We start from the raw sequence: 25,939 nt of genomic DNA, 5'->3' as shown, positions 1-25,939 counted from the left end.
GAAGACTATTGTCCTTTGCTTCTATGAATTGACCCACAAAAAGTGGGAGGGAACAGACTTCTGGCCAAGTTTCTAAACAAAGTTTTCAGAAGCTAAATGTGTTACTGACTTTCTCCTTCTCTTTACATTTTTCCCTAAATATCCATTTGTCTGGAGTCCATTTTAGTATAACCTGAAGAGAGAATGAGCTACAGAGTCTCTTGAGCATCTTTCCAAAAAAAGGTTTTAGATCATGGATCCAAAGCTTTGAGTGATTTCTGTAAAAGAACAAAAGTGACTTTGCATGGATATATTCTTCATAAATATTCATAACAGAATAGTTTTCTTTATTAGACTCTTTTGAGGATAATTTACACCACCAATGAAGGATCAAATTTGTATTTTGTTGTTTTCCTCCATTCATCAACATTACAAAACGTGATGTTACCAATAATCATTTAATTATTTTTGTGTAATATGTTTTTGTTTTCTCATGGATTTTCCTGGATTTTTCACTAAGAGTTTTGGACGTTATATATTATATATTATATATGCATGTATCTTTTGATAGTGATTTAAGTTCCTGTACGCTATTTTAATGTAGCTAATAATTTTCCTAAAGATAAGTTTAAATTTAGTCCAAAAAATGTTCTATGTGGATTGACTCATTGAACCAAATGTGATGCAGATTTCTATTTTACAAGTCAACTCTGCATATCAGGATCACTTGTTTCTCTTATATGACATTATTCATGAAAAGAAGCAAATAGATGAATTATAAAACACATTCCAAGTACGTTTATTTTGAAACTTGTTTTTAATTCTTAGAGATTGATTGAATATTGTAGCATAGTTCCTAAAAAAATAATTGAATTAGATTCAAGTAAGTATCTAATTAATAGAGTTAATAGCAATTGCTACAAATATCAATAATTCTGGTGATAATAAAAATCAATTTAAACAAAAAATGTAGTATAGAGTTCAGTTAGCTTAACATCATTATGGTTTAACAGTATATGTTCCATTGTAGAGCAATGATGTTGTAAAATGCAAATTGCTTATTACTAGGTTCCTTAACTTTATATTAATTGTTTTTCTTCTACTTCTGGCAGTTTGCCAAATTACAAACTTGATTTTGATCAGAGAAAAATGTCTTTTTTCAGAAGTTAAAAATCAGTATTTACTACATCTTTACCAGTCTACTGTCATTGATAGAGTTTACTATAATTCAAAATATATATCCTAGTGTTGTCAAATTTTTGAGAAATTGTGATGTCATTAAAGTAGAGCTTGGTAATCAAAGCATAACTTCAAAGTCTACTACCTGAGTGCTGTTTTAATTAATATCCAGGCTTCTTTGTGCATGCTATTATGTTCATGAAAGTAATTTAGCATAATTCCATGTAACTCATTCACTTAAAACTATAGTTGAAGTATTGACTATAGTTCAAGCAGTAAATTTATATTCAGCAGTAAATAATAAAATTTAAGTGAATGATATCCCTCCCCATTATATTTTGTTTTCCTTCACAATACTTTAAAAATACTTCCTAGAAACTCTCTACTTCAGCCAATGCATATCAAAATTCTTGGAAAGCATGTTTTTAAATACAGAATTATTCATAGGATTAGATAAATCTCCATTAGATGTTCTTTCCTGTTATTAGTAATTTCCCTTCTTTGGTTCGGGTCAGTGTTGTAGTACCATTGTTCTTGGTTTCCATTACACAGTGTCTTACAATGAGAAGCATCTTCCCTCTTGGTCAAAGCAAATAGGTGTTTTTATTTAGAATAGTATTGATATTTAAAGAGAATTTGAAATTGGATTTTGTAGGTATCACAAACTTCAGTGTACTAGGCATCATTGATAAAGAGATTCCTTTTTTAACAGTTTATTTTGGTGAAGCTATATTCCCTTTGAAGATTTCTTTTGGTAGTCTTGCATACATTTCTTTACTAGCGGTCCCTAACCTTTTTTGGCACCAGGAAACAATTTCATAGAAGACAATTTTTCCATAGATCAGAGGGTTGGGGGGATGGTGAGTGATGGGGAGTGGCTCTAAATACAGATGAAGCTTCACTCACTTGCCCAACACTCACTTCCTCCTGTGCAGCCCAGTTCCTAACAGGCCAGGGAGTGGTACCACTCTGCAGCCTAGAGGATGGGGACCACAGCTTTAAACCATTTTTCTTACAACTATTGGCTTCTCACTGATGATGTGATAACATACAGAGGCTGTGGACCTATAATTTTAACTTTTGCTTTGATTTTCAGAGGAAAAGTATAAATACTATACTGGCTCTGACATATAAGACCTTTACATTAACTTTTAGTCAAAGTAAAAGGTTTTATTAACATACATTTTTGCCACATTGCCCAATTGTCATCCTTTAATCATAGTAATTGATCAATACTATAAAACGTTTTTGTGGGCATTATAGTTTGGGACTCAATTTTGAGAACATTTTATTTATTAAAGATTTTATCAAGATATGTGACTTTCCAAATATAACATACATTTTCCTATTATAATTAAACCTATATTTGTCTTTGTTTTTCCCCCCTTTTAAACTAAGACATATGGCTATCCATGGATTAAAAATAGGTTTGCTTATTTATGACCTTAAAACTGGTAAACTTTATTCAAATTAGATCATAAAAAAGGAGACACAACCCTCATAAAGTCTCAATTAAAAAGAAAATTAAAACTTAAAACTTCCTCTGCCAACTTTGTACTGTTGAAACATTTATTTTCCAACCCTTACCTGTCAAGAATTGTAACATCTTTTGACATTAGTGACAGCTCTTTTAGTAGAATAAGGGAGAGGCATTGTTATAATAAGTAAGGGATGAATTAGATCAGCTACTTAGTAGATTACACAACAGTGATAATTCTATTGTCATGCTATTGATTTTTCTGCACTATCCACTGCATTATATGTTATTGCTCAATATGATGCAAATTAATAGAGATGTAGTGAGCTATGGAAAATTTTCCATATTTTGTCTTAAACTTGTGTTTACTGACTTTACATCAGTACATCAGTAAGCAATAAATGCAATTCTAAAAATTACATTAGAATATTATGCACATTACCTGTAGAACCTAGATATTCAAACCACTGTAGTTTTTCAAATGAAATTGTCACAGATCAAATACATTCACCACTTTCATTTAAGAAATAATTACCAATATTAGATTTAACTTTAAATAAATATAAAATAAAAAATTGGACATTTATTCATATCAGATAAATAGACTAATGTCTCCTGTGTATGAATACTCTTTCCCATATTTTCAGTTCTTTTTTGTCATCTATGGTTTTACCTCTGATTGAATAAGAACCTGTCTTGGAACCTGAATCAAATTTGATTTTAAAATTTTAATTGAAATCCAAAGGTCAGCTGAGGAAATCAAGATATCTCCAGTTCTAATAGTCAGGTTGTCTGATGATTAGACTGGTTGGATTTACTTAAATTCAAGTATTATGTTTTACATGTGCATTGATTTTTACCACCTCTGTTTTCAAACTATGTATAAATCTTGAAACTTTTAAGCAATACCTCTGTTGGTCACAAATAGAAATTAGTTTGCTGCTATTCTGCCCTGGCATGCAAATAATCTAAGTAAAAAACTTATTCTCCTCAAACTATTTAATCCATTCATATTTTCATAAAATTAGGTATTATTTGTAGGTGACTTCAGGGTATTTTAAATGTATGATTAACCACAAGATAAAAAGGTCTAAATAAAAATATATTTTGTTATAGTCATGACTTAGAAAAGCGATGTTTGCACAAATTATTCTCATGCATAAATGTTATTGGTTTCTCTCCATTTATATTTCTCAGGGCCTTTTCTGATCTATAATTCCAGTTATGGTAGCTTTCCCAGTCACCTAATGGATAAGGCACTGGCCTCCTATAATTCCAGTTATGTTGATTTCAGAGTAAAATTTGTATTTGGGTACAATTCAATCTTTTCAAAGGCTACTATTTTAACATTACTAACAACTCATATGATTATGAAATAAAATTTAAAAAAGTTTTATTAATAAAAACAATAAACTTCACTAGCTGAGCTCTAATAATTTATAACACATATACAAACGAATGCACTTATATATCAATTTGCTCCTTGAAGTTTTTTTGACCATTATCCATACCATAATCATTTTTATCTAAAATGCTATTAGTTGTTGAAAATGTCTATGCTTCAGTGAGCAAAACTGGGACCAGTTTGGTTAAGGCTGTCATTGGCTGGGTTTGTAAAGAGTTGATTAATTGCATGTGAATAGAAGTTTTAGTCGTTTGATTGATTTACATAGTTGCTGGATGTTGCACCATAAAAAAATACTGGTTCTTCCTTTCAAGACATCATTTTAATTAATTTCAGAGAAATTGCATGTATATTAGTCTCTGGATGGAGGTTAGATATCATAATTGATGCTCTGATTAAAGAGTGTAATTCATTGCACCTGAGGAAACTAAATTACTAGTAGTCTGAAAATATCATTATCTCTCTTAATTCAAATTGATCCCAAACATAACTTAAATCACTTCTAGCATCAGTGCCATGGGGTATGGTATTTGCTGATATCAAATACTTCTAGTAACTTTGAGTAGGTTAAGAGTCTTTAAATATATAAAGAGTAGTTATGCTTATAGAACACTGATGACTTTTTATTCTATCAAGGAATTGTTTTAAGAAGAGTCAGAGATGATGAAGAGTCAGAAATCAACTCAGATGATGTGGTACTTACGTATAAAACAGAATCAGAAAACATTTGGGCAAACAGGGATGAGTTGCACTTCTTCCAAAATTAAAGCAGGAAAACATGGGTTGGGTAAGGCCCTTTTAATATCTCCAGATATCTCTCATGGGATCAGAGCCAACTGGATAGGCCTTTGATTGTGAAAATAACTCTGACTATAAATGGACATACCTGAAGCTTTCTCTGATTTAGTGGACAAGGGACTCCTTTCTGTGCGTGGTCTAGTATTGTCTGCCCTAAACACTTCTCTATTTACTTCAGCTACCTCTTATCCCAGATGCGTGTCACAACTATCCCATGCCTCCCATTCTTGACCAGTCTTACCTCTAGCAAAGAAGAATGTACATTTTAGTTAAAATCCAGATTTATAAAAAGACAGCTATGATTCCCAATCTTTCACCTCCACTGGGGAAATAAATACTCTTTTGGTCTGTTTGAAATGTGCAGGGGAAAAAAGGACCCAGGTTTGCTGGCCTTTTCATGCCATCCTCCAGCCCTCCACCCCGACCTGTAATCTGACTCTGCTTGTTGGACTATATCCTATACCTCAAAAACCAGATCACTGAGAAATCTGGGACTTTCACATATTATGTGAACAATTTTTAGTGATCAACAACACAAAAGAATGTTGGTACATTTTTTGTGGTTGGAACAACCACAAGATTCAGCTGTTCACCCATGATAGCATTAATGACTTCTAATTATTCATTAAGGCCTTGATTAGAATAAGCTATCTCTGATTAGTTACTGGCTACTTGAAACTCCATTTGCTTCAAAGAGCAAAGGATTTGAACTATTCTTACAATGACTTCCCATTTCCAAAAGAATGTGATCCATGAACAAATTTGTCATTGGCTTCTCTCAACAAAATTTGCCACCATTTATCATGACATCCATTTAATCGGTAGTCAGAGGCCATGACACAGAAGAAATGGCCTTCTCATGTGCTATAGAAACTGAAATTCTTTTTTAGAAAAAAGGAGATTTCTAGGCTTCGAGGATATTAATTTCAACAGAAATTGGTTAAGACTTGTTAATTCAGAAGGTAAAACCAATCAGATAGAAATACTCAAGAAGCCCTGAGACTTAAAAAAATATGCCTTCATATGACTTTAGATTTTTTTAACATTGTTTTTTCATTCCTGGAAGTTATCTTACGTACTGACTTTCTTTCCTTGAAGTTTTCTCAGACACACTGGATCAGAAGCATATTGAATTTTATCTTCCTATTATAAATAAGCAATCAGTTAGATTCATTTTGTTGAAACTAAATTTTTGATAGGATTTGACCTAATCATGAATTTTAATTAAAATTAACCATTAGATTATTACCTTACTTCTTTTAAACAATAGTTTAGTATAGAGTAACTATATAGTATACAGCAAAATAAAATGCTTTTGGACTTTTCTTAGAAATATTTAAGAAAATTGTTTTTAAAGAAAATCTTTCATGAAATATAAAATAATTTACATTAGCTATTAAAGAATAGTGATAGTGAATTCCATTTTGAGAATTTGACTCAGTTTATACGTAGAAATAATGACACTCTTAATATTTATTTATATGTTTTAAGTTGGTAATTAAAATGATATATATTTATGTACCCTAAGTATTTTAAATGGTATTTCTTTGGTTTCTTTCTTTCACTAAATATTACTCTTTAAGGGCGGTAGAATAGTTTTGAAGAGGGCAGGAAAGAAACCTTTTTGTCAGTGGCTCAATGTTTTGGGATCAGGAAGCAGTTTTTTTGTTTTATTTTTGCTCTTTTTGGATAGTAATTTCCTGATGATTATCTCGTGCTGAGAGCTCTCTGGAGTGCAGAGTTCTTGCTAGCATCAAAAATACCTCCCTTTTGAGAGGTAACCACAGTTTAGTGGAAAAACCATTGAATTCAAAGTCAAGAGATTTGGCTTTCAAACCCAGTTCTGCAATAAACTAGCTGTGTGTTACTGGGCAAGTCACCAAATCTCACTGAATCCCAGTGCACATTTTGTAAAAGGAGAAGGCAGGCTTTTGAAAAAATCCTATTCATGTCGTTTGCCCACTTTTTGATAGGGTTGTTTGATTTTTTCTTGCTGATTTTCCTAAGTTCTAAATAGATTCTTGTTATCAGTCCTTTATCTGATGTATAGTATGTGAAAATTTTTTCCCATTCTGTAGGTGGTCTGTTTATTCTCATGACTGTTTCTTTGGCTGTGCAGAAGCTTTTTAATTTAATCAGGTCCCATTCATAAGATATAAGAATTGCTAACAAACATGAAAAAATGCTCAGCATCCCTAATCATCAGAGAAATGCAAATCAAAACCACAATGAGATATCACTTATCTCCAGTGAGAATGGCCTTTATCAAAAAGTCCCAAAACAACACATGTTGGCATGGATGCTGAGAGATAGGAACACTCATACACTGCTGGTGGGACCGAAAACTAGTGCAACCCCTGTGGAAAGCATTATGGAGGTACCTTAAACAGATTCAAATAGACCTACCATTCGATCCAGCAATCCCATTATTGGGCATCTAGCCAAAGGAACAAAAGTCATTCTATGACAAAGACACCTGTACCCGAATGTTTATAGCAGCACAATTCACAATTGCAAATATGTGGAAACAACCCAAATGCCCATCAATTCATGAATGGATTAGTAAATTATGGTATATGTATGCCATGGAGTATTACTCAGCTATAAGAAATAACAGTGATACGACATCTCTTTGCTTCTCCTGGAGAGAGTTGGAACCCATTACATTAAGTGAAGTGTCCCAAGAATGGAAAAACAAGCATCACATGTACTCACCAGCAAATTGGTTTCCCTGATCATCACCTAAATGCACATTTGGGAATGATACCAATTGGATATCAGACTGAGGTGGGGGGTGGGGGGAGGAGATGGGTGTATGCCTACATGATGAGTGTGTTGCGCACCATCTGGGGAATGGTCACGCTTGAAGGTGCTGACTCAGGGAGGTGGGGGTGGGAGGAGGGGATGGGTGTATAACTACATGATGAGTGCAATGCACACTGTCTGGGGAATGGGCACGCATGGAGCTCTGACTCGAGGGGATAGGCGGTACATGGGCAACCTGAACTTTTGTACCCCCATAATAAGCTGAAATAAAAAAAAAAGGAGAAAGGAAGGCTAGATGATATCTGAAGTCTGTTCTAGTACTAGTATTCAGTAATTGAATATACTCTACTGTATTCTTGTTTTATTATGAATCCAACTCATCTAACTTGAACACAAAGGAGCAGCTGCTAAAAAAAGCTGATTAGCAACTATTAGGAGTGGCATTTCATTTGTTTTGCATGTCTTCTCAATTAAAAGCAGTTAGTGATTAAAATCACATGCTAAAAATATATTCTTTAAAAGGAAATATTTTCAAATAAAATGTAAAAATTAAAATCTCTAGATCAAGTCCAATTTATATTTTAAACTTTTGCGTAGTATTAAAGAATTTTTCTGTGGTATAAGGCATGCTTAGCTTTTGCAAGTTTTAGAAGGAGACAGAGTTAGAGAGAGAGAGAGAGTGCTCAAGCACAAGCAAATGGAATGAGTAAGAAAGGGAATGTTGAATTATTATATATACTGGTAAAAAAAAATGATGGGTTTTTTTCTCCTAGCAAGTTCACAGAATGAATCATATTGTCTTTTATTTCATTTCTATATCTCATATTTTCAGTCATTGGTTTAAAATTTTTCCTATTTTCTGAAAGTTAAAATCTGGCTTTTCAAAACCAAGTGAAGAATAGACTAAAAAAAAAAAAAGCAAATGGAAATCTGATGAATGGATTTGCTTCACTTATTAATCTGTTTTTGTGAATATAACAACCCTGATATCTTCAATTAAATATCCTTTGTTCCAGCTCATAACATTGTGAATTTAAAGTTGACACTTTAAGACATTTCGATCTGAGTGAATATTCCAAATAACATAATAAAATGTTTTGAATATTCTGTCAGATGGAGGAAACAGAGTAGTGATAGTGACACATGGCTGTAAAATAGGAAATAGTATTTATTTTTTAAAAATCCAAAGTAAGGGGGAGTACACATTGACAGAACTTAGTATAAAAACTATCATTTTCAACAACCTTCCTGAGTGCCTACCCTTTTATCAAAAGGGAAAAGCAAACAGACTGTTCCTAGGGTTGAAATCTGATAAAATAGAGGAAAAAAGTCAATGAAAGAAATTCCTTTTCTTTGGACTAACATTAAAAAAGGACCATAGGCTATGAATAGTATTGTTCTAAATAAGCATTGCTACATTCTAGTAGAGAAAATATATATGTGTGATATTTTAAACACTGTGTGTGGCTTCACCAAAATTAACACTACTACTATTAATATTTTAATGTCAATGTATTTCTTCCAAAGAGAGGTTATGTTTTCTTACACATTACTCTACATCCCCTAATATAACTTTAAAGTAGGGAGGGACTTGATGACTTTAGGGTTATTGGCAAATGTGTGACTAATAGCTCGGGTCATTTTACTTATAATCTATTTTTTGTTGTATTTTCCTTGACAATGCTACAAATGAATGCTGAAAGAAATGTTCTAGAAATAGTGCATAGAATGTAAATGGCACCACAATATTGAATATATAAGCAACAGTTGCAATTCCCTCTAATAATTTCAGACAGCCTAAAGCAAACCAAGAAATTGTTAGTGGAATGAAAGTAAATTTATGATAGTATACATTATATTTGTATTGAGAATATTAAAGGTATTTCCCTACTTTTTTCTAAAATAGCCATATCATTGTGGTTTTATACATCTGAAACTATGTCCTTGCATTTCTGTGGCCCATAGATGAATCAGTAAGAAAAAATGGAAAAAAAATTAAACTCAGGTTGCTTTTTTGATACATCAAGCAGTGGTAAAGCTCAGAAATAAATTTTATTCTTTCCACCAGCATGTCTCGATCTACAGAGTAAACAGCTTTTATTTAATCAGTTTTAGAATTCAATCTCTTTGGAACTATTTTTAGTTCTTACTGGCACTGTACACAATTCTGGGCAACTGTACCAGATTTATAGCTCTGAAAATGCCCTGTTATTTATTACCTTCCAGTAGGCAATGGAGTGGTGTTTTGCACATGCATATGTCAAAAATGTTAAAATTTTCTATGGTTGTTCTGTTAATTATTCCCCAAAACAATAGACAAAAAAATACAGCTTTTTATTTGGCAATACTTACCCTTTCGTTTTTTTTTCAAAAGCAAAAAATACTTCTCTTGGGAGTTTCATATCCAACACCAACTTTCTCTTCTTTGATTTTACAAATCTCCACAAAGAATTAAAGTCTAGAATGGCTTAACATCTTGCTTATTTCAGCAGTTTTTGTCTTGAGTTTGCAACCCTTTAGGGGATGCAACCCTTATTTTTGAATCTAGGAAGAAATATCACTCACAAATGAAATAAAGTCCTTTGTATTATATGAGGTTATTAGAAAGTCCATAAATTTTTCTTGACCTAAACCTGAATTGGCAATTTTGTGTACTTGAGATCAAAGCATTTTAAGATAACAGAATCCAAAATCAACGTATCATGTGCAAATTGTTCTTGCACCCAGTTCATATATGCTATTTTCTTATCTGACTTTTGTTTTCATTTTTGATTGTACATATGGTGTGGGGGAGAGATGCAAGGCTTTGCATTTTTTTTCTTTCTTATTTCAGCATATTATGGGGTTACAAATGCTTAGGTTATGTATATTGCACTTGCCCCACCCGGGTCAGAGCTTCAAACATTTTTTTTCTTTTTTTTTTTTTTTTGAGATAGAGTCTCACTCTGTTGCCCGGGCTAGAGTGCCATGGTGCCAGCCTAGCTCACAGCAACCTCAAACTCCTGGGCTTAAGCGATCCTTCTGCCTCAGCCTCCCGAGTAGCTGGGACTACAGGCATGTGCCACCATGCTTGGCTAATTTTTCTATATATATATTTTTAGCTGTCCATATAACTTCTTTCTATTTTTAGTAGAGACGGGTTCTCGCTCTTGCTCAGGCTGATCTCGAACTCCTGACTTCAAGCGATCCTCCTGCCTCAGCCTCCCAGAGTGCTAGGATTACAGGCATGAGCCACCACACCCGGCCAAGCTTCAAGCATTTTTAAGTAATGTACTGGCTACATACCACAGTTAATATTTGTCATAATTTCTTTTGAAAATAAAGGTTTACAACTAAGTTGTAAAATTTTACCAACAATTGACACTTTGGATTTTATTACATTTTTGAAAAGAAAAAAAGTAGTTATTTTAGGAAATAATCCTTAAATTATTTTCTGGAGGGTTTTATTAAAGCAAAAGGAAAAAAAAAACTAAGTCAACAATTATAGTGTATTCCTATGCCTACACAGACAGAACTAAAAACAAACTGCTATTCTCCTTTTATATTTTAACATAACAACTACACTTTTAATTCATGCATTTATTTCTCTAACATATGCTTACTGAATGTGTTTATATATGCCAGGTGCTATGTCCTTAGAGATTATATATATGAACAAAGCTTCATGCCACATGACCCTACACTCACATCTGTTTGTGTATTAAGGCATAAATAAATTACCTAGAGATACACACATACAGAGTTTGTCCCTATAAACAAGGTAAATGATTTTAAGTAGTTTTGGAATTCAGGATACTACAAGTCCATTCTCTCAAACTTTTTTTTTTTTTTTATTTCATCTTGTTATGGGGGATACAGAATTGCAGGTTACATACGTTGCTCCTGTACCGCCTTTCTCCCCAAGTCAGAGCTCCAGGCGTGTCTGTTCCCCAGGTCGTGCGCATTGCACCCATCATGTAGGTATATATCCCTCCCTTCCCACCCCCCCTTCCCGAGTCAGCACCTTCAAGTGTTACCACTCCCCAAACGGTGCGCAATGCACTCATTGTGTAGGCATACCCCCATCCCCTCCCCCACCCCCCACCTCAGTCTGATATCCAATTGGTGTCGTTCCCAGATTTGTATTTAGGTGATGATCAGGGAAACCAATTTTCTGGTGAGTACATGTGATGCTTGTTTTTCCATTCTTGGGATACTTCACTTAATATAATGGGTTCCAACTCTCTCCAGGAGAACCATAGAGATGTCGTATCTTCAAACTTTTAATCACTCTTTTCCTGTCATAGTCGAACACATGGCAAAGGATTTCAGTTTTTTTCATTGCTCGTGCAGGTGTGAACATCAGTTAAGTTAACTGCATTGAGGTAGGACCAATGTTGGATCCATGCCTTAGTCATTCTTTATGCCTGAAAGAGATTGGACAGGAAGAAGCTTTGAAATAATCATTCAATAATGATAAGAAGCTCATGTTGGCATCATACTCTGACATCAAACTTAAATATCTTACCAAAACTTTGTTGAAAATTATTTATGTCTTACATGTGGGAAATTCCTGTTGAAATTCCTTGGACAATATGAAGTTTAAATATGTAAACCAGCAAGTCATCTGTAGAAGCTCCAAATATCTAGGGGAAGGGAGGCTACGCATACAATCACCTAGTTGAACATAGATTTTTTTTGTTAAAGTAAAATATTATGATATCTTAGAACTGTACAGTCCAATAGAACTTTGTGCAATAATGGAAATGTTCTGTCATATATCTGTGCTGTCCAACACAGTAGCCACTAGCCATGTGAAGCTATTGAGAATTCAAAATGTGGCTAATGTGACTAGGAACTGATTTTTAAATTTTATCTAATTTTAATTAATTAAAATTTAAATACCCCTTTGAAGCTAATCACTATCATATTGAACAGAGCAGTTGCAGAAGACAGAAGAACAATAGAGACATTATCCATTAGCTGGTACATATATTTCATTATCACGTTGAGAATTAAAAAAATCTATTTTTAAGATTACTGCCATTTCACATAAAAGTAATTAAAAGACAGTGAGTATGCTGATCTTGGATTTTTCAACTGACATAAACTTGCCTTAATTTGCTTGGGAAAGCAAAGGCCAATTCAAAATTCAGACAAACACATAAGACTGAACACTAACTATATAAACAGGAAATGCACAAACATACATAAATTTAAAAATCAAAGCTAGCATATTCTTTTCCAAGTGTATTATACTCATAAATTGGATAATTGAGTCTGAAACTCAAGAACTTCAGAACATTAAATTCTTTTTATACCATATTATATATATTAGCTTCCCTTTATATAACCTCTAATAATATCTTATAATTTCCTTTTATAGTTCTTATTAAGAATGTACTTATTCTCTTAATTAATGTTGGTCTGTTAGTATCAATACCATCATTAAGTACTTAGACATTGATTTTTCTCTCACCTTAGCTAGAATTTAACTTCCACTACATAAGTAAAATGTTAACTCACCACCATATCCCCAGTGCCTAAGAGAATGCTCTGATCATATTAGACACTCAATATTGGGATGCCCAGAATTAAGAGGACGGTATTAAGTGCCATGGATTTTTATGAAGTATAATTTAGAAATTATTTTTTCTTCCCATAAGTGAGACATTCTAGATTTGAACCTTCCTAAAAGCCTTTTAGAATATCATTACAAATATAAAATTATAATTAATCACTAAACTTATTTAGATCAAATTATAATGGTATATACTATATATTCAATATTATTGTCATAAAATTCTATTTTTCCTTAAAATATGCATTCTACAAAATAATAGATTTCAGATTGCTAATTTTTAAACTGTAAATAAGTACAACATGAAAAATATTTCCCTTACTATAGACTCAAAGAAAAGCCAGACTATTTATTGGTTTATCTGAATAAAACAGGAATAGAATGCTCATTTTAATTGCATGAATTAAAAATAAGATCACCAGTACATATTTGTTAGCGCATATGAAAAATTTCTTAAACCCACATTGGAGCAAATTAATGGCTTTAATTAATTTTTTGGAAATGCCACCTTAAATTTCATAATGAGCATCTAATTCTTCTATGAAGGTATATTATGGCTTTGCATTTGAATTAAAGTGTAAGTAAATCTCAGTGCAAAAAAAAATCCAAAAGTTTGCAGAAATATCTTCAAGTAATTCATAAGAGGAAAAAGATAGATGTTCTAGGATATTGTATAAGATTATATATAGCCAATTATTACATGGGTAAATTTACAAAAATAATATGATATGAAATATATCTATAAACTGACCATATATTCTAGTAGTCCCTGAAAACCTGGTATTATTTACTAGTTTTTAATTTTTAGAATCTTGTTTTTAGACATTGGAATGACAAAAGTATAATCTCAAATGTTATCCTTTTATGATACAGCATATAAATGAGAAATCAATAACTGATCCTCTCCACATGTCAGCAACATTTATGTTAAAATACATTAGAAAATTAAAAATTATTTAGATTATATATGTGTGTGTATATATTCATAAATCACCCATGAATAGACATCTTAAGGTCCCCTCTGATCTTTTCTTTACACCCTCCAATACCTTTTTATTTTATTCATTTCTGTGAAAATGCTACAAGTAACACTGGGCAAGACTTCCCCTGAGAGCCAGTCAACACTACTTCTCAGTCAGATGGCAAGATCACTATTTATCTGTGTAGGGCTCATCTTTTTGTAGCTCAGAGACAGGACTGTTTATAAACGTTTCCATACTGTGACTTCATGGGAATGAAGGGAAAACAGTTGCTATCCCAAGCTATCTTTTTCAATATGACATTTCAGCACGTGAGTTTTAGTTCATTGTACTTGCACATTAAAAAGAAAAAGTTAATAAAATAATGTTTAGATCTCCAAGATAATTTCATTTTTATCATATGTTCATATGAAAAAATATGGTAATTCTGTTTATTTCACACAAGTTTATGTTTCAATCAGATTTTGTGTATTTTCTCTATTTGCCAAAGGTATTTATTAGATGTGATATTTATTCTGTTGTCTTGGATGAATATTTTATGTTGTGCCTTACTTTTGGTGGTGAAAATGCATCTTAGACAACTGAAATCTACAGTAAAAATATTGTAATTAATTTGGAGTAAGTAATCCTGAGTAATTCACTTATAGCTTCATTTATCTTATGATATTTAGTGACAATTCTTTTTAAAATTCTTCTTTCTGCAAACTTTAATAGTTTACATAAATACATTAATTATTGTAAAATGCAATGGCCTAAACCTCCCCTTTCCCCCCTCCCCCAGAATAATTCTTCTAGTACAATTCTCTAATTTAAAAAATACCTAGAAATGTTAAGCAACTTGAGTGTGGTCTTAATGTTAGTTACAGGCAGAGTTGAGACTTAGAACCCAAGTCTTTTGGCACCTATTTCTGAACTGGTAATGTGGCTCCAAGAAATTTTTCTCATTACATAAACTAACATAATTAATGTATTAATTTATGTTAGCAGAAGCTAAATTATATTTCATTCTGTGTTTTCCAGGGTCAAAACATTTTTGGGCTAGATATCACTGAAACACCGGAAGGAGACAAGATACCACAACTGATTGTTCAAAAAGAGTTAGATAGGGAAGAGAAGGATACGTATGTGATGAAAGTAAAGGTTGAAGATGGTGGCTTTCCTCAAAGATCCAGTACTGCTATTTTGCAAGTAAGTGTTGCTGACATAAATGACAACCACCCAGTCTTTCAGGAGGAGGAGATTGAAGTCAGTATACCAGAAAATGCTCCTGTAGGTACTTCAGTGACACAGCTCCATGCCACAGATGCTGACATAGGTGAAAATGCCAAGATTCACTTCTATTTCAGCAATCTAGTCTCCAACATTGCCAAGAGACTATTTCACCTCAACACCACCACGGGACTTATCACAATCAAAGAACCACTGGACAGGGAAGAATCACCAAACCACAAGTTACTGGTTTTGGCAAGTGATGGCGGATCAAAGCCAGCAAGAGCAATGGTGCTAGTAAATGTAACAGATATCAATGATAATGTCCCATCAATTGACATAAGATACATCATAAATCCAATCAATGGCACTGTAGTTCTTTCAGAAAATGCTCCACTCAACACCAAAGTTGCTCTCATAACTGTGACAGATAAGGATGCTGACCATAATGGTAGGGTGACATTCTTTACAGATCATGAAGTCCCTTTCAGATTAAGGCCAGTCTTCAGTAATCAGTTCCTCCTGGAGACTGCTGCATATCTTGACTATGAGTCCACAAAAGAATATGCCATTAAATTATTGGCCACAGATGCTGGCAAACCTCCTTTGAATCAGTCATCCATGCTCTTCGTCAAAGTGAAAGATGAAAACGACAATGCTCCAGTTTTCACCCAATCTTTCATAAGTCTTTCTGTTCCTGAGAATAATTTTCCTGGCTCCCAGTTGACAAAAATAAGTGCAACAGATGCAGACACTGGGCGTAATGCTGAGATCAATTACTTGCTAGACACTGATGCTCCACCTGAATTCAAAGTGGATCATCGTACAGGCATTTTGACTGCAGTGAAGAAACTAGATAGAGAAAAACAGGAAAAATATTACTTCACAGCTCTGGCAACAGATAATGGGGTGCCACCCTTAATAAGCAATGTCACGGTCTTTGTGACGGTTCTTGATCAGAATGACAACAGCCCAATTTTCACTCACAATGAATACAACTTCTATGTTCCAGAAAACCTTCCAAGACATGGCACAGTAGGATTAATCACTGTAACGGATCTTGATTATGGAGAGAATTCTGCAGTCACTCTTTCCATTTTAGATGTGAATGATGACTTCACCATTGATCCACAGACTGGTGTCATCCGACCAAATATTTCATTTGATAGAGAAAAACAAGAATCTTACACTTTTTATGTAAAGGCTGAGGATGGTGGTAGGGTATCACATTCTTCAACTGCCAAAGTAACCATAAATGTGGTTGATGTCAATGACAACAAACCAGTTTTTGTTGTCCCTCCTTCCAACTACTCCTATGAATTGGTTCTACCATCTACTAATCCAGGCACAGTGGTATTCAAGGTTGTTGCTGTTGACAATGACACTGGCATGAATGCAGAGCTTCGTTACAGCATTGTAGGAGGAAACACAAAAGATCTATTTATAATTGACCAAACAACAGGCAACATCACGCTGAAGGAGAAATGTGTTGTTTCAGATCTTGGTTTACACAGACTGATAGTCAAAGCTAAGGACTTAGGACAACCTGATTCTCTCTTCAACGTTGTAATTGTCAATCTGTTTGTGAATGAGTCAGTGACCAATGCTACACTGATTTATGAACTGGTACGCAAAAGCATTGAAACACCAGTGACCCAGAATATTGAGACAGCTGATGCATCCTCACCAACCAATGACTATGTCAAGATCATGGTTGCCATTGTTGCTGGCACCATAACTGTCATCCTAGTTATTTTCATTGCTGCTGTATTAAGATGTCGCCATTCACCACACCTTAAGGCTTCTCAGAAAAACAAGCAAAATTCTGAATGGGCTACTCCAAACCCAGAAAACAGGCAGATGATAATGATGAAGAAAAAGAAGAAGAAGAAGAAGCATGCCCCTAAGAACCTACTGCTTAACTTTGTCACTATTGAAGAAACCAAGGCAGATGATGCTGACAATGATGGAAACAGTGTCACACTAGACCTTCCCATTGAGCTGGAAGAGCAAACCATGGGCAGGTACAACTGGGGCACCACACCTACTACTTTCAAGCCCGACAGCCCTGATTTGGCCCGACACTACAAATCTGCCTCTCCACAGCCTGCCTTCCAGATCCAGCCTGAAACTCCCCTGAATTCGAAGCACCACATCATCCAGGAACTGCCTCTCGATAATACCTTCGTGGCCTGTGATTCCATCTCCAAGTGTTCCTCCAGCAGTTCTGATCCCTATAGCGTTTCTGAGTGCAGCTATCCAGTGACAACTTTCAAGACTCCTGTGTCTGTACACACCAGACAGGTAGGTAATCCAAGTGTCTAACTAAACTTTCTAACTTTATTATTTAAATTATTTTCAGTTGATGTAGAACTTTACAGAATCTATTGACTTCAAAGAGAGATCAAGACAATCATATTCTGCATAAGTATCCAAATAGAAACATGGATTCATTTAAGTTTGATAGAAAATCAGAACAAAATGACTGCTGATTGTAGGAAAATTGGGTGCAGAATGTTGATTATAATAGGGGCAATTTTGTCTGTAGATGGCAGTATGACACTTCTTGCTAGAGAATATACTGGAAAAACACCAAAACAAAGGGCTGTAGCACTGTCCTCAGTACCATTGTGTGCATGAGGATCAGAACAATTTAGGCTAGATACATTACAGTAAAGCTTTTTAGAATCTCATAAGTTGTTAATTTTAATGGTGTTGAGAATCCCAGTTTCACTTGGGAAAATCTGTGGCTGCCCAAGGTAATTAAATGGCACCAAAGTATCCTCCTCACCATGCCCTACCACACCTCCAAGTCTTCTCAAAGAAATGTATCATTTTCAGATTAGGAACTAAAAAATTTTTCTGGCTCATCAAATTTATACTGACACAATGTAACAAGAATGGCATTAGAAAAATGAAGGCATGCTCACTCTCATCTTCAAGCCAGAGAATGAAATATCTATTAGATCTCTATTTTAGATAGCCATTTAAATATTTGTATATTTATGCAAGGTATTTTGAGCCCTTCATAAAACATTCTTAAAAGATAATGACTTTTGGAAAATGAAACATGTTTGCTTTCTCTAATGGGCAAAAAGGAAATCATGGGCATAAAGAAGGAAATTTTGTCATTTGCAGAAACATGGAAGGATCTGGAGGACATTATTTTAAGTGAAATAAACCAGGCACAGAAAGACAAAAAAAAAGAAATCTGTAAACAATAATTTAAAACTCACTACATTTATGAAATCAAGAGTTTATACAGTGCTTTTTGTCTTATTCTATGGAGAAATTAATACAAATATATCTAGAAATTCATAAGTAAATTAAATGATTTAAAGATGCTTATATCCTTAATAAATTTAAGCTATGGAATTTATCTACGTTTTTTTCCTCTCAAAGTCATACCACATGTTGACTTTATTATTTTGTCTGTGTAACTCTTAAAAAGGTCTTAATCTCAGTTTCAATGAATAAAGTCTTTTGATCACCTATTCAGGCTTAAAAAATGGTAGCAATGTGAAAGTCAAAATAGATTCCCTCTCACCAAAAGTTAGAGATATTAAAGAAATCTATCAGATTCAAGAAAACAGTGTAAATAATTTACCATAATTTTGGAAATGGGTTAAGAATGGAAATCATTCAAGGATGTGCACAGTTAACACAGTAACATTAACCTTTCTCTCTGAATCAAGCAGTGAAGGTAATGTACTAATTCAGTTGTGGGTGCGACATTTTTTACATAGGTCCACAATTAAATGCTATTGCAAAAGGTAAAATATAATCATAGTCTCTGTGTAGAGAGTTTCTGTTAGGCTTTGAATGAATTTATAGGGCAGTGGTTATTTCTACAGTTCGGATGAGTGTCATGTTTCTCTACGTTGGTGGATGTTTGATGGGCAACAAACATAATAGATGTCTACCATCTCCACAAGGTGTGCTTCTATTTATATTTAAACATTCAAAAGGACACTCTCATTTTCTAATTATTATTGCTATTCTGCTTATGGGAAACATTTCTCAACGGAAAAGTATCTTTTATGAATAACACTTTATGTGTGCTGCATGTCCTGATAGCATTTTTTCCCGGGCTTAATTTGTGACTTTCTTAAAAATTTATACAAAGGATGGGATTTGTGAATTACATTTGTAGATCGCCATTTTTAATAGATTGGCTCATGAAGTTAGTTAATAGAGCAAGTTATGGCTTCAAGTATTTTAGAAGGTACTGAGATATTTTATGAGTTAGACTAATTTTACTTGAGTATATAAACATACAGTAAGGAAGGCATGGATGAAGGAAAAAAAAATAAGCATTTTCCAAATATCCTCACTTTTGTTTTCTTTTTTATATTTTGTAATTCTTAAAAAGACAATAAAATGAATAACTTCTTCCTGTGCTGGCATTTTATATTGAATAGCTAACAGACTTTTTTCTAAACATAGGACACATAGCTTAATTAATTAGGCAAATTATGAAAAGTAAATGCTAATGAGAATGAGTTATTGGTTATCGTTAGGTTTTTACCAACCAAAAGAACTATCTTTGGATCAATGACTTGTCAAATGATTTATTTGATTTATTTTACATCTTAAAAAAAGTAATTATATATTTTATGTCATTGGTTCACAGTTATTTCATATTCATTACTAAATATCTTCTGGATGTGAATTGGTGAACTTAGGCAGACTAATGTGATGCTAAAAATAATTTGAATCTTTACATTTTATGCTACATTTGCAATGTTCTTTACCCTTTCTATATGCACTTGAATTTGTGATTAGTGCCAGGAGAGACATTTTATATTCACTGATGTTGCAGAATGCTAACAAGATAAGTGAGCACCAAAAAAAAATTATGTATTTAAAAATTCAAATATAGTAGGTGTCTTCTTTTTAAAGAAACATACGAAATGGGGAAAAGTGTCAGACAATACAATAAAAATTCATTTTTCCTTAATGAAATACTGAGAGTAGAATAAAATATTACTGTTAGCAGAAGGCAGAAATATTCCAATTTATTTTAAACACAGTGAGAAACACATTTCAAAAGGATAATTTAGGGTGATATTTACATTTAGTTAATTACTCATCTGAATAGAAACATGAAAGTGGAGGAATAAAATGGTTCTAGTAAGCTGTAAGATACAAGGGTCTTTATCCAAAATTTATATTTTAAAAAGGGAATCAAATACTTTCTATAGATTGTTTTTCTGGCTCTGATCTAAAAAATTATGAACACATATATTAGATAGGAATGCATCTATTGCATAAAACCATCTTTACCTGGGGAATATGGTGTTCCTCTTTGGCATAAATTTCTACATGTATTATGGAAGGTAGTTTTGTATATATTGTGGTAGAAATGGAAAGGATGAAATTCAAGAAGTCGAGTCTAAATATTATCTTCTTTTAACACTTTTCAGAGCAAGCAGATGGCATTTGGTCAGTATGTCTCTAGAAAAATAATAAGTATAAATAACTTTTTTAGAATCAGTTTTGATAATTGTCATATGAAAGAAATAAACTGCCAAAATCAAATCTTGCTTAATGCAGCTCCCCCATTAATAGGTTGCGAAGACTATACATTTGAAAAATAGAGAGGAGAATAAAAAGAAAGCATCATTTTTGGGGAGGGGGCTTCTGTATACCAGTCACTTAAGATATATATTTGAGGTACATCATTTCCCCAAAACAAACAAAAGCTTTATGAATTTCTGTGATTTGAGTTGAAATAGTATTGCAGTTTTGGAAATTAGTAGAAAAGAGTGGTGAAAGGTTTGGGTAGTTATAATTCATGGATGAAACCAAGCTATAGATATGATACATGGATTCAAAATGATAATAGGAGTCCGAGTTAGCTTGGAATAGGATTGGTATTCACTACTGTTAAATTCAGTAACTTTGATTCTGTACATCTATATTTCGGTAATGTTAATTTTAACTATGTAGCATGCTTGGCAAAAACTCCTAGAATACAGCCATCTCATTTTGATAACATGTTATTTTTCTTGTCCTAGACTGATTCCAGGACATCAACTATTGAAATCTGCAGTGAGATATAACTTTCTAGGAACAACATAATTCTTTTCCCCTTCCAAAAAAACTCAATGATTTGTGATTTCAAAATTTGACTAACATTAATTTTGTAATCTGGATTTCCCATTATAATAGCAAGCAAAACAAAAACCACATTAAAAATGATGTCCCAGTGAACCTTGTGCTTTCGTTAGCTGTAATCTGGCAATGGAAATCTAAAATTTATGGAAGAAACAATATAGTATAATAACAGAGTTCTATCATGTTGTTTCTCTGTTGTCTTTCTCTGAATATCAACAACTGTGATGTAATATAATGCTGCCTTGATGTACACACTGATGGTTAATGTATCAATTTTGAAACATGGAATTGCTTGCTCTGTGTGATTACTGAGGAGTTTAAACATCATCTCCGTGAGTTTGGAAGTGAAGCTGAACTATCTAAGCTACCCTCTGAAAGGTATCCAGGCCAAGAGATTTGTTTTTAAGACCCCCAAAACAAAGAAATAAACAAAACTAAAAAATCATTAGTACAGTGTTTTGAAAATATTCACTAACATAGTGTTGCTGAGAAAAATCACTGTAATTACCCACCACTCTGCTTAAAAGTTGGATTATAGAAAATAATTATACTGGGTTTTCATGTTGATTATAATCATTTTGTTCCACTACTTCAATCATTAAAATTTATTTTTAATGTAATCATGTTTTCTTTTTCTATAGACACTTAAAAAGAAGGTTCTTTCTAATTTATCTATCAAAAGGAGAATGTAAAGTTCTTTATGCTCCCTAATATTTTGAAGAAAGTATATTGATATTTCCTGTATTATGAAACCTAATTCCAGTCACATGAGGGTAGTAAACAGGGATTTAGATAGGATATTTCAAAAAGATTGCATCTTAATTTTGAAACTACCTAGTAAAAATATAAGGTACACATTTAAATATATTTATTTTATTTCTTTGGCATTAAATTACTAAATATATATCACTGCTTTGAATAATTTGCCCTTTGAAATTAACTCACTTTTCACAATAGGCTGATTAACTTATTTCCTACACAAATGAGTAAATGCCTCAAATTGGTTGTACATTATATTTTATTGAGGAAGGAATGACATATTCCAATTTTATGCTATGTTCTTTAAACTGCTGATGACCAACTAACACTGATAACAGAATTTTCTTTTTAAAAATTCATGATTTCTCAGGATTAAAAGGAAGTATAAAGGACCTTTATAATCACTGTATAACATATGCTTCCTTGATTTTCATTCAAATACTTAATTTTGTATCATTTTATCTTGAAAAGTGTGAAAGTATTTGGTCTGTTATGTATGTACATTAAAATTAGTGTATTATTTGAGGCGTTTTTTGATGTAAAGATATTTAGAAGTTTATGCTCTATTTAGCATTTTAAATTAGTGTAATTCTTGGATGTTTAATATATATGTAATATTTTAAACAAGTTTAAGTTAAAATTTAGTGTTCCCATTGACTGAACATAGAATCCCTTGTACCTCCAATGACATCAAGTTTCTTGAGCATACATGCTGTTTGTTTTAAACATTACTTAGTTGATTATAATGACTGTCAGTCAGTGTAACTACTTTTACTAGTAATGAGAAATGTTACAATATTACATTATATAAACAACTGTTGCGAAAACATACTGGAAATTAAAATTTACCTTTGTACAAGTTATTCACATAGAACAACTTTAGTTCCTCCTCATTTCTTCTTGATAAATTGAATATTTCAGTTTAATTCAAATCATTCCAAGGAATGTCAAAATTGAACCAACTTAATATAGCGCTAAATCAGTGCCCTGCAGGTACCAAGATACACTAAGAGTGAGGGTTTCCAAAATCTCAAATTAATTTTAAATAAAATGATGAAGCCCAAGAAAGTGAATCAGGCGTTCAAATGTCCCATAACAAACTACCATGTATTCATGACCATTGCGTATGTAATTATCATATAAATACATTTTAAATGCTTGTATCCTAACTATCCTGGTCTCTCCTTTTCTGCACACTGTGAAATAAGGAGAAAACCTCATTTTTCTTCAGTAATCCTTTCCTTAATAACGGTAATGAGAAAAACTCCTAATCACTTTTTCTGTGTATGAAGATGAAAATGTCCTGAAATAGTTATCCAGAATCCCTTAAAAACATTCTTCAATGGTTTTATGAGTGTTGTCTTTTCAGAAGATGAAAATAGAAACTTTATTTTTAAAGCTATAACTCCATGTCTCAGAATGCAGCTTCTGTGGGAAAGAAAATTTAAATTGATTTCTTTCCTGCTCTTTGAGCTAAAATATTTACCCATATAAGCCAATGATGATTGGTATTTAACAGTATTTAAATTTGGACCACAGATGAAAATGCATTCTAATTTGACTATTAACTATCCTTGATCTATCCTTTGCTTATATTTGAGGGAATAGTATTTCCATTGGAGAACAATATAAAAGACATTTGAACTAGTTTTTGACAAAAGCCAAAGAGGACAAAAATATCTATTTTCCTACTTTATTCCTTCTTACCAGTTGATTTGGTGGCACCTTTAATTTAATTGTCATTATTATTACATGTTGTCTTACAAGGTCTCAGATATCATCCAACGTCTTGTGTTGGCGTTAATAGACTTCTGAAATATTTTCAGTGTAGTGTCCTTGATGGTCTCTCTAGTTCCTATTCTAGTCATTGAAGAGAAAGAAGAATAGCAAATCTTAAGATTATTCATCATAAATAAGGAAAAAGAACCTTTAGTGAACTTAGTCTATTGAATCATAAAGGAGAATAATTGATGAGCTACAATGTACTATATATTTCTCCCCTTGCAAGCAATCAAAGAAGCATTGTTGTCTTTTGATCAAAATCTATAGTGCATAAATTGAACAAAAAACACTGAAATATAGTTCCTCGTTTTACTTTTAATGTAAAAAAGTTTATTTTTAAAAGGTAAGATAGTTAAGCAATTACATTTACATTATTTTTATTTTCAATTATTTAAATATTAAAATTAAAAACCAATTTTAATCCCATCCATTAATTTATCTTTTGTGTATGTGCCTTCTGTTTTCTATGTTGATGACCCTGTCCACATTATCAGTAAAAAGGCGTATGCTTTAGAATAACTTTTAAAAGTTGAATTTATATTCAATCAGTCAACCACTATTTTGTATAGTATGTACTAACCTTTTCATTTCACCAGGAAACACTAGTGCCTCATTTTACTGTTTTGTCACCTGCACTCCTCACTGTTTAATTAGATGTTGTAATTGTGTGTCTAACTAGGAGTGATGTAAAGCCTGATCTCAACAGAAATGCCGCAGGATAAACAGACTTTAAGAAATCTTGTATGAACTTAAACTATACTCTGTAAATGATTCCTATAGGTGCTTTTGTGTAATAGGCATATTTTCTTAGACTTTGTGAAGCTTAGTTTTGTTTGTTTATTTTAAATATTATTTAGATTTGTTTCTAGTATATTCAAAGGTGCTGTGATAATATAAAGCTAAATGTGTTCTATTAATTAGTATTTTTTAAAAATATTGTGAAATTTGTTTTTTTCATGCATTATGGGTGCTCTTACATGACATCCGTGGTTTAATGTGATATTTAAAATTACGAGTAGACTTTTTAAATTATATAGTAGCCATGGTTTTTATTTTTATTGTACATGTAATACACATTTGTTGTAGAAAAATTTAGAAAATTATATATAGATTTTAGTTGAAGAATTTTAAAATTATTTGTTTTCATTTCAAGCTATGTCAGTAAGTTCTTTATAACTTAGTAATTCTGTTTGAAGGCTCTATAATTTTTGAAAGTGATGCATTTTAAAATTACAGAATTATTCTCTTTGTTTTATATTATAAACTATACATGCAGGATTTTTTACATGTATTAAAGATTGACTTATTTATTATACATATTGTTTATTTTTATAGATGTATGATTGGACAAATTCATGTAATAGCATAGCTTGATTAGTTGATAGTGTTAAACAGAGGCAAGCTACATATCTCTACCATAAGACTCACTTGCCCTCAAGGAAAATAGAGTTTAAAAGAATGTCATCTAAATGTTTGCCAAAAGTTCCCTTAGAACAAATAAGCTAGTTATATAATTATTTCCAAGAATTCTCATAACTGACTCTCTTGCCTGTTCCATATTCTCTAGATATTACCAATTGAAATTGCTCTAATTTTCCCCTTTTAGCAGTTAATTATATTTAATTATCCACACAATCACAGGAATATACAATTAGTAATAAACTTTTTGTCAAGTGAAAAAAAATCACATTTCATTAGGCTATAGATAGTCATATTTGCATAATAGTGAAAATGAAATATTTCAATGGATTCTCTAGAAATATTTGCACTTTTCTCCCCTACCCCAAAACCATTCGTTTATTAATTATTCATTGATTTACATCATAAAATGTTATTCTCTTTGAAATGCAGTTTATTTTTCATTACTTTTGTCTTAAAATTTGGCAAAAAATTAGATAACAAAATAATGTTTTCATTAGATACTC

At 32.5% G+C, this 25,939-nt stretch overlaps 1 protein-coding gene across 2 annotated transcripts in view; it reads left to right on the top strand.

The window, feature by feature from the left end:
- PCDH11X (protocadherin 11 X-linked) overlaps positions 1 to 25,939 on the top strand; it is a 765,380-nt gene that overhangs the window by 14,031 nt on the left and 725,410 nt on the right. For both annotated transcript variants that reach the window (XM_069463668.1, XM_069463667.1), the window contains exon 3: positions 15,165 to 17,657. In XM_069463668.1, the coding sequence (XP_069319769.1) occupies positions 15,165 to 17,657 (2,493 nt within the window). The remainder of the gene's footprint in view (positions 1 to 15,164; positions 17,658 to 25,939) is intronic.

The sequence above is a fragment of the Eulemur rufifrons genome, chromosome 30 (genome assembly GCF_041146395.1).
Source record: "Eulemur rufifrons isolate Redbay chromosome 30, OSU_ERuf_1, whole genome shotgun sequence".
Lineage (NCBI taxonomy): Eukaryota > Metazoa > Chordata > Mammalia > Primates > Lemuridae > Eulemur > Eulemur rufifrons.
The sequence above is the reverse complement of the archived record's forward strand: the minus strand, read 5'-3'. Positions and strand labels throughout refer to the sequence as shown.